The sequence below is a fragment of the Aethalodelphis obliquidens genome, unplaced genomic scaffold (genome assembly GCF_003676395.1).
Source record: "Aethalodelphis obliquidens isolate GAN/ISIS:26980383/991018 unplaced genomic scaffold, ASM367639v1 scaffold14, whole genome shotgun sequence".
Lineage (NCBI taxonomy): Eukaryota > Metazoa > Chordata > Mammalia > Artiodactyla > Delphinidae > Aethalodelphis > Aethalodelphis obliquidens.
The window spans coordinates 5,706,336-5,716,736 of NW_020837958.1; the positions used below are offsets into that span (position 1 = coordinate 5,706,336).

General features: G+C 44.8%; 1 protein-coding gene across 1 annotated transcript in view; it reads right to left on the reverse strand.

Moving 5' to 3' along the window:
• ACCS (1-aminocyclopropane-1-carboxylate synthase homolog (inactive)) overlaps positions 1-8,931 on the reverse strand; it is a 38,238-nt gene extending 29,307 nt beyond the window's left edge. Inside the window, 3 exon segments of the mRNA XM_027115662.1 lie at positions 50-109; positions 1,512-2,065; positions 8,795-8,931. Of these exon segments, the coding sequence (XP_026971463.1) occupies positions 50-109; positions 1,512-2,065; positions 8,795-8,816 (636 nt within the window). The 5' untranslated portion in view covers positions 8,817-8,931.
• Positions 8,932-10,401: the final 1,470 nt, after the last annotated feature.

Sequence of the window (10,401 nt, forward strand, 5' to 3'; positions counted from 1 at the left end):
GGGCCTGGGCCTGAAGGTGGGTCCCAGCACACACCGGAACATGGCTTACCTTTTCAGCCAGCAGATCAATACAGATCTTCTTCTCACTGGTACCAAGGTTGATGTAGCCCTGGAGATGGAAGGAATCTAAGGTCAGTCCTCTTGCCCTGCCCTACATGGACGCTTTAACCAGGTCACAAGTACTTATGCTGGACGAACCCAGATGGGGGTCTCCCTGCTCCATGAGGCAATGCAATCCATGTTTGACAACTTTAATATTAGATAAAATTCTACAAACCCTAAAGATCTCACAGCTTGCAAGTTTCCCTTTCGAGCCATTTATTGGGTTGGCCAAAAAGTTTGTTTGGTTAATGAATATGTTGTTCAATAAAGTTCTTGGTGAAAATGAAAGATGTCTTTTATTTTTACTTAAAACCAAATGAACTTTTTGGCCAGCCCAATAGATAATAATAGTTGTATTATGTACCAGCTATCATTCATTGAGCTCCTATGTTCTAGACACTAGACTAAGTGCTTCCTGTGAATTGCCTTCATTCTCACAACTCCTGAGAATAAAGCTCTATTCTGATCTCGACTTAAAGAGCGTGAAGCCCAGAAATGTTGAATAAACAACTAGCCACGTGACCTTGATGATGGGCAGAATTCCACCTGACTGGCCCCAGAGCCTGGATCCTTAGCCAGCACAGGCCCTGCGTGTATCCATCTCTGCTATTTCCACTTCCATGGAAGGGCCCTTCAAGTTACTGGAAGAGGTATGACCCCTCAGAGGCCAGTGGGGATACCTGACTCTCTTGGCCCCCAGAAAAGCAGACAGCCACCAGCCACACGTCACTTAGATGGGAATAGAAGGAAAGGTGTGGCTCGTGTGGTCCTCCGCCCTCTGGCTGGAGAGCTGCTGTGAACCTCCCTTGCTGGGAGCCTCTTCCTGCTCCCACCACCATTAGGATAACATCCTAACATCTCACAATGGCCTGATCCCAGCCATACCTCTGTCACAGGGCTCACTGTCCCTTCTCAAGCCACATGGGTCTCCTTGTCCAATCACTCCAAGCCCTTCCCACCTTAAAGCTTTCACACATGCTGTTCCTCTTGCCTGGAGGACCCCCACCCCGACTCCCACCACATGGCTGGCTTATTCAACCTTTAAAACATCCTCCCTGACCACCCAAAGCAGGCATCCCCTTAGCGCTCTTGCAAACATTATTCACGTTCATTTCCCCAATGGCCGAAGATATCCATCACCAGACTGAGTTCCATGAGGGTAGGTTCACTTACCACAGTGACCAGAGTGACTCCTAGTGGGTAAGAGCTGGGACAGGAGGGGAAACCAGACCCAGCTTGTCAACTTTCTTGGCCACATCACCTTACTTCCGTGCCTATCCCCTTACCTATAGAAGAAAATAGTGCCTACTTCATGGGGCTGGAAGAGTCAGTGAGAGTTCACAGTACGTGACACGGGACTCAGTAAATCCTAGTGATGGGGCCCCTAGAGTATGTCCCCCCATCCTCACCAGGGTGTTCTCGTCCTTGTGGTATTTGTTTCCTTGGTAGGTGTAGTCCTGGAAGCTGGAGTGGTATAAGGCAGAGATGTCAATCCCACGGTTGGACAGGTCATAGCTGATAAGTGTATCTTCAAAATCACTCCATTGGTAAAACGTCTGGCAAATCTGCCTGGATGATTGGGCCTGCTGCCCACCTCCGACATCGACCCTAGAGTCCATGGAAGCGTCAGGCAGTTGGAAGCTCTGGTCACCTGTGGCCCCAGACTGCAGGTAGTGGAGCATCTGGAACATTAAGTGACCCAGGAAGGCCTCCTGGTCCCTGACGGCCTGATTGTGCCTCTGCTTCTCCAGCGCCAGGTCCTGCTGCTGGTGCCTGGTCATCAGCTGCGTGATGTTATCCTCCACCGTCTGCCGCAAGAACAGCACCATCTCCATCAGCTGGGTGTGGATGCTACGGTTTCCGAGGGCCTGGTCCCTCATCTGGCCATAGGGCATGGAGGGCATGTCTGATGGGCCACTCATACTCTGGGTATTCCTATTGGCCTCAGCAGGCTGGCTGGAACCTGCAGAGAAAGAGAGTCCATGCGCTGCAGCAAAGGTCTGGGCCTGATCTCAGGCTGGTCGCTAGTTCCTCCTACCTCCACACCTTGGTTGTAGGCCCAAATGAATTCAGGAAGAGTTACCTGCTCATTCAAGGGCAATGCCTAAGTGGCCCCAACCCCAGATATTGGAGCGCTGTACATAAATGTCATTAACATATGTTCTGGGGAAGAGCCTTAGGGCCCACTTAGAGAAAAAGGGGAAACTGAACAGGTAGGCTGTGGATTCTTCAACCAGAGCAATTCCTGCTCTGTAGAGTTCTAAGTAAGAAAAGGGATTCTGCTGCTAAAAACGAAAACACCAAACCAAAACGCTGAATAAGTCATTCTGCTGGAATAGGGGTAAGTAAACTACTGCCCAAGGGCCAAACTAGCCTTCCATTTGTTTTTGTAAATAAAGTTTTATTGGAACACAGTTGTGTTTGCTTGTTTATATATTATCTATAGCTGCTTTTGTACTTTAACGGCAGAGTTGAATAGTTGTGACACAGACCACATGGCTCACGAGGACTAATATATTTACTATCTGGCCTGTTACAGAAAACATTTGCCAGCTCTTGTTCTAGAACGTCAGCCCTTCTTTTTGCCATTTTCCCCAAGTTGGCCGTACCAGATGTTCAAAGCTCCTACTTTGTGTTACTTCCTGTAAATGCCTTCAACCTGCTCACGGTGACAGCTGCCTTGGACTTCCATCACCAGTAACCATGGTCGAGATACATGGTTCTTGAACTTTAAAGTCCACCAGAATCACTTAGAAGGTTTGTGAGGACACAAATGGCTAGTCCTCATCACTGTACTTTGTTTCAGGAGGTCTGGGGTGGGGCCTAAGAATTTGCAGTTTTAACGAAGTTCCTAGGACTATACTTTCTGAACCTCTAACTATTCAGAACAACCTTCTGTCTGAAAAGAAGTCAAAATGCTGGATAAGACTTGAGAAACACCTTTATAAAGCCTCAAAGAGTAAAAAAATATCAGATATTAAGAAGCCAGGAGGTAAGAAAATTTGAGGCTGACAGCTGCCTCTAATTCATTATAAGACAATCCTCATATGCCCAGTCACTGAGACCTCTTTTTCTAAGAATCTAGACTTACACATCTCCCACCAAATGCCATCTTCTAAGTTCTTTTTCTATGTTACATCCCTTACATTCCCCCCACATATACAAAACCTTGTTACTTCTTTTACAGGTTTGTGGCACCAGCATTTCAAAGTACTGGACACTCTGCCCAACCTCTCCAAACCATCCTTGGTCTGCCTGTGATGCTCCCATCGCAACCTATACTTCTATGCAATGACACTTAATTGTGTTACTTGTTCAGTATCTGCACAGGTCAGACTTCGTCATCATATCCTTAGCACAGTGCCTGGCACATAGGTAACTAGTGGGAGAGGCACAACCACAAGGATGTGGCCGAGTCAGTAAAGAGATGAACCATGACTGAAGACTTTAAGCTATGGAAGACAGAGCAACAGCCAGATGAAGCCATAGGACAAAGGGGTACCAAGTCTTGACTTAGGATGTCAACATTTCATCAACAGTGATACAAAGAACTTTACTTACCACTTTTAGAAACATACTTAGAAAGAAATTGAACAAATATAAGCTCTTATTCCCAGACTCACCCTTGTTTCACAAGCAAAAGCTTTGCTCTGGCCCAAGCTCCATCCCCTAGAAGTAAGAGGGTAATTTCAACGGGGCTCTCAACTCTGGAGGTGAGTAGGTTCCTTTGTTTTTGCCTTCCAAAAGGTGGTACCCATCATCCTTATTGGTCTTGATCAGTGCCTGTGGGAAGGGCCAAGATGGTGGAGATGACCTCCCTTCTATGGGCAAGAAGCTGTCACCAGGGCACTTCTGCTTTCTCCCAGGCCTGGGATGTCACATATGGACTGTGTTTGTTCTGTTTTACCTTCATAATAAAATCAAAGATGTGACAGCTCCATAGAGCAGCACATGGGCCCAGGATTTAAGTTATTCCAGGTCAAGCTGGATTAGGGAGTCTCTTGGACTTCTTATCCTGGAAGTCCTTGCTGTTACCAAGGTCCCACTACTCTGTCCCATCCACCCAGCCCTCAGCCAGGGACTCCAGGTTCACAGGAAACAGGGATCAGGATGGGGCAGGGAAGCTGGAGGCCAGGTGGCCCAACAAGCCATTGGAGGAGGGAGGCTGTTTAAAGAAGGTAGAATGAGAACCTCTCCAGGCGGGCTTATGGAGCAGAAAGTGGGGCCAAGGCAAGGAACTGCAAAAAGTGTATTTTCCTGGTAAATATTTTTTCTGATAAGGAACTGAGTATGTTGCAAGGCCAGGGGGAAAACCTAGAAGATGGACCTCTGCCAAAACTTGTCTTTTCCACAGGAAAAGTCTATTGTAATGATGTTGTTCCACAAAGGCCATAATGTCCTTAAATCTCAGCCCTAAGTTGTCTGGCTAAGTCTTTTTGGCTACATCCTTGGTTCCAGTATTTCTCATCCTTAAACCATCTACCTCCCAAACCACACTCAGGGCCCTTCTATAGAAGCAGCATCTCAGAACCAGCCCAGCTGGTGCCCTCTGATAAGAGCTGAAAGATCTTAAACAGTAGAAACCGGGAATGGGGAAAGAACATGGGAAGTGAACTAGGGACAAGCTTGTCTCCTGTTCATTTGGGATGCCAGTACCTGGGTATACCATTTATACCAGGATACTTCTGTCTCTTTTTTTAGTGCCCTACAAGCCCTTCTAGCTCTATCTTGCCCTTTGGCCTTCCTTCCCCTTGCCATGCACCAGCCTCCCCTGGAGTCTCAGTACTCTAGTCTAATTAAGATTCTTCCTTTTCAATGTAGTAATTATGATAAAGATTGTCGAGTCTTCTTTATGTACATGGGAAGTAAGGTGTTTGGGGATACAGATGCCTAAATACAAGTTGCAAAACTGAAAACTCAGGTAAAAGCAGCCTGGAGAAGCCCAGATTCTATTCTGTAGTTGCAACTCAACAACTGTAGGATGTTGGAAGAATTATCTCCCCTGGGTATCAGTTACTCATGTAAGATGAGAAGGTACTTACCTCAGTTGGAGGTAAAATTGGAGCTCAGTGAAGACAAGGAACTTCTAGTGTCCCATAGTAGAACCAGGATTTAAACCTAAGCTCTCTGACTTTAGCCCAGAACTCCTAGAAAAACAGTGAACTGGCAGAAAACCAGCACATACACAGACTACAGCCTGACTTCACATCACATGATGCCCCAGAAGTCTCAAGTTTGGCGTTGGATTAACTTCATCCAACAATATTGTCATCCTGTACTGTTGGTGACTCAAAGTCCCTGGGCAGAAGCAAACAAATACTCTGGAAGCAGTATACTTTAGATTTTAGATTTCTCAAAAAGGATAATTCTTCAAATACAGAGTCGAGCACACAGAAAATCCAGACACATGAATAAACAGCATGAGCTAAAACCAGCACAGACAACAAAGACCAACTGGACTTGAGGTACTAGGAGTAGATTGTAAAATAATTGCTTTTCTGTTCAAGGAGACAAAACCCAAGCCTGAAAGTTGACAAAAATTAGAAGTTACTTAAATGACAGATTTAAAGAAAACGGGAGATTCTAGATCTCCTGTTGTTAAAATACAATGATCAAAAATTTTAAACCTCAGTGGAAGGGTTTAATGGCATATTAGATACAACTAAAGAGAAAATTAGTGACCTGGAAAAAGAGGCTGAAGAAACTTTCTAGAGTGTGGCATGAAGACACAAAAGAAAGACAAAAGATATAAAATCTAAAATATACATACACATATACATGTTCGCTTGGAGTCCCAAAGGAAGAGAAAATGGGGCAGAAGAGAAGCAATTTGAATAAGATGGTTTATCAGTGCCAAATAACCAGACACCAAAGCATGGCTTCAAGAAGCCCAACAAGTGCAAATTAGGATAAATAAATCTATACATATATATATATACATATATATATATATATATATATATATATATATATATATATCACGGTGAAGCTACAAAAAAAAAAAAAGACATCATGGTGAAGCTACAAAAAAACAAGACAAACACTTTGAAAGCAGCCAAGCAAAAAAAGAAAAAGTTATCTTAAAAGGAATAATAGACCAAAAGCTGATGTTAGCAACAGCAGACACCTGAAGATAGTGAAATGCTATTTTCAATATACTGAAAGGTAATAACTCCCAACCTAGAATCTTGTAGCCATCACAAGATCAACATTTCAATAGGTAGTACCAATTTCTCCCCCTAGAGGGGCTGGATTTACTGCAGAGGACACTACTAACCAGAGCAAGTAGGTTTGCCTTTAAAAGCTAAAACCAACTGAGTGATAGAGAGCAGACAAGGTACATACGGTACAGTTCTACTCACAGAACAGGCAAAAGTAATCGGTAGTGATAGAAATCAGAACAGTGGCTCCCTGGACAGGAGGTTGGGAAACTGACTGTAATGGGGTGCAGGGAAATTTCTGGGGAGATGACATGACCTATATCTTGATAGGGTGATGGTTACACGGCTATAGCCATTTGCCAAAGCTCAAAGTGTACACTTATGAATTTTACTATATTTAAGTAGGTTTTTAAAATGCAGCTGTAGCTAATTTAAGGCTCTATTAGACTATAAATAGCTAAATGAGTTCATTTCCAATGCTAGCCCTTCAAGTGTAAAGACCAGTATGGGAACAGGCCCCAAGTATACAGAGGGATATTTGCATAATTAATTTACAGTAGAAAAAAATGAAAAGACAGTTCTTGAGAGAGAGAGAATGCAAGCAGAAGCTAACTTAGTCAAGAAAAATAGGAGAAAGCACGTGCATGGAAATAAGATGAACTAAAGAGTATTTTGAACTATTCTAATGGATATGCCTAAGTCCGGAAGAAATGGATAATTCAGTTTAAAATGTATTATAGCTTATTATTCCTAATTCCAGATAAGAAATAAAATCTAAACAAATCAGTTTCCTTAGAAGTTATCAAAGAGCTAGCTCCCTTAAAAAGTATCTGGCCCAGGGCTTCCCTGGTGGCACAGTGGTTGAGAGTCTGCCTGGCGATGCAGGGGACGCGGGTTCGTGCCCCGGTCCGGGAAGATCCCACATGCCGCGGAGCGGCTGGGCCCGTGAGCCATGGCCCCTGAGCCTGCGCGTCCGGAGGCTGTGCTCCTCAGCGGGAGAGGCCGCAACAGTGAGAGGCCCATGTATCGCAAAAAAAAAAAAAAAAAGTATCTGGCCCAGAGGGTCTCATAAGGAAATTCTACCATGTACTTAAAGGAGAATATTATTCCAGTGCTATTAAACTGTTCTAGAAAAAAGGAAAAGCATCCACATTTCATAATCAAATAAACAGTGATATGTAGATTTGATGATGTTTATATGAAGAACTATGGACAAATCTCACCTATGATTAGGTTATTAATACTTAGAAGACAAATAGCACCTAACAAGCAGAATCCATCAGCATAACACAATAACCACGTGGGGTCATACTGAGAATGGAAGGACAGCTCAATTCTATGATTTATAGTAACTCTTCATTAATAGATCCTAAGGGGATAAAAGTCACTTGATCTATAGATGCTATGGAGACATCTGACAGAATTCGATACCCATTCTTGAGTTAGACAACTTGATGCCATGAATGGCTACCTCTTTAACCAAGACATCTCTCAGCCCAAAAGCCAGCCTCCTACTCAATCTAGAAACTGAAGGGTTTGAATTCATGAACAAGAGCTAAGGCTGCCCGTGATCACTGTGAAATATCTAACATTGTACCAGAGGTCTCGGCCAGAAGTATTAAGCAAGGAAAGAAATTAGAGTTAAAAATAGGGAATCTGGATGATTGCTATCTACAGATTCCTACTGTCTACCTGGAAGATGCAAAAGAATTAACAGACGTTCTACAAGAGAATTGAGTATAGTTATAGGCTAGGTCCCCAATTCATCTTTTGGTAAATACAGTTTTATGGGGATGCAGCTACACCCATGTTACATATATATGCTGATCAGACTTTGCTAGTGAACACTAGACCAGCACTTTCAACCGGGGGCACTCACCTCATGAGTGAGCCTAGCACTGCCTGGAACCCCCAACCACATGCAGCTTCATTTTCCTTTAATCCTAGACGTGTTATCCCCAACTTTCAGATGGGGTGAATGAGGACATAATAATAGTCTGTTGAATTTAATGCAGCCCCCCCTACATACCCAGAATGAGTAGGAACAGTGTAAGCTATTTTGGGGGTCACAGACCCTCTGCAACCGCAACATTATCAACAACAACTTACACCGATTGGGTGCTGCCTTGAGCCGGGCTCTGGTCTGGCTTCTTTGCATGCCCCACGTGATTTAATCCTCAGAGTGACTCTATGAGGAGGGTACCACCATTAGCCTCACTTTACAGATGAGAAAACAGAGGCTCAAAAGCAGGAGGTGAATCACACAGGCTCACATAAATAGGATGGGAAAGGGAGGCTTGAACCCCAGGGCCCACTGCCCTCTTAACTATCCCTCCCTGAGGCTTTTGCTGGAAGGGTGCATATCCCCTCAAAGCTTGGCTTTCACTTTCAGGGATCCAGAAGCCCCCTAAGTCCATCGTTGCCCCACCCCACTGGGGCTCCAGGGGCCCAGGTAAAGCCCGGCAATGTTTGGCCTAAAGCCCCCTCTCACTCCACAGCCGCGGCTCCCGACCGAGCCACGCTGCATTTACCTCCGTCCCTGTTTTTACTCATTTCTTCTCTGGTCTAAAATCCTTATGTCTGGGCTTCCCTGGTGGCGCAGTGGTTGAGAGTCCGCCTGCCGATGCAGGGGACGCGGGTTCGTGCCCCGGTCCGGGAGGATCCCGCATGCCGCAGATAGGCTGGGCCCATGAGCCATGGCCGCTGAGCCTGCGCGTCCGGAGCCTGTGCTCCGCAACGGGAGAGGCCACAACAGTGAGAGGCCCACGTCCTGCAAAAAACAGAAACAAAAACAAATAAAATCCTTATGTCTGATGAAATTGTTCTTAATCTTTGGGGCCCAGAGACCCCTCCTCCACCTCCTCCTCCCACTAGGCTTGCTTACTGCTTTGGGCCTGCGTGCTCTGCTTTTAAGCGCAGATGATTTCAAGGGCGACAAGATCCACCTTGCCCTTTCCAAGGGGATCTCCCCCAGCTGCTCTCAATTACCTAAAATGGCCTTTCTTTTTAAAAAAATTTTGTTTAATTTATTGCTTTACTTTTAACTGAGGTAACATTGGTTTATAACATTGTATGTTTCATGTGTACAACATTATATTTCAACGTCTGCACACACTACAGTGTGCTCACCACCAAAAGTTTAGTTTCCATCTGTCATCACACAGTTGATCCCTTTTACTCGTACCCCACCTCCATCCTTCCCCTCTAATAGCCATTACTCTGTTCTCTGTGTTTGTTTAGTTTGGTTTGTTCATTTATTTTTGTTTTTTTTTTTATATTCCACCTATGAGTGAAATCATACGGTATTTGTCTTTCTCCATCTGACTTATCTCACTTTGCATAATACCCTCAAGGTCCATCCATGTTATCACAAACGGCAAGATTTCATTTTTTACGGCTGAGTAGTATTCCATAGTATACCTATACCAGATCTTCTTTATCCATTCATCCATTGATGGGACTTAGGTTGTTTCCATATCTTGACTATTGTAAATAATCCTGTGATGAACATAAGGGTGCATGTATCTTTTCAAATTAGTGTCTCGGTATTCTTTAGATAAACACCCAGAAGTGGAATGTAAATTAGTGCAGCCATTATGGAAAACATTATGGAGATTAAAAATTTCAGAGTAAAATGGACTCTTCTTTGCACCATTACAGAGAGAGGCTCAGCAATGCCCACACTTGGGAGAACCACAGTTTGGAGCCCTGGTTCTCAAACTTTGAAGGTCTTGGCGTCACCTGGAGGGCTCATAAAGGGCAGGAGGCTCTTGGAAGCGGGCAAGGGCCGGGGCCTGAGTAGTATCTTGAGACCACCAGGTGATTTGGATACTTTGCAATGTCTGAGAACCACTGGAGCAAGGGAACCTCAATTAAAGCACAAATGAGCTACTAACCTTTCCCGTTTCTGGGGAGGTCACAGTTGAGAGCAGGCTGCAGTGGGTTAACCTCAGGCAGGAAGGGCAGCTTGACTAGGAAGCACTGGAGTGATTGCCAGGAGGGCTGGTCCCAATCCCCCTAGCCCTACCTGACTGTGTGTCCTTGGCAAACCCACTCAGCCTTTCGGGGTCTTCAGTGTCTCTTTGTTAAAGGGGGAGGTCATGAAAACTACCTCACAAAGGGCGATGGGAATGGCCTA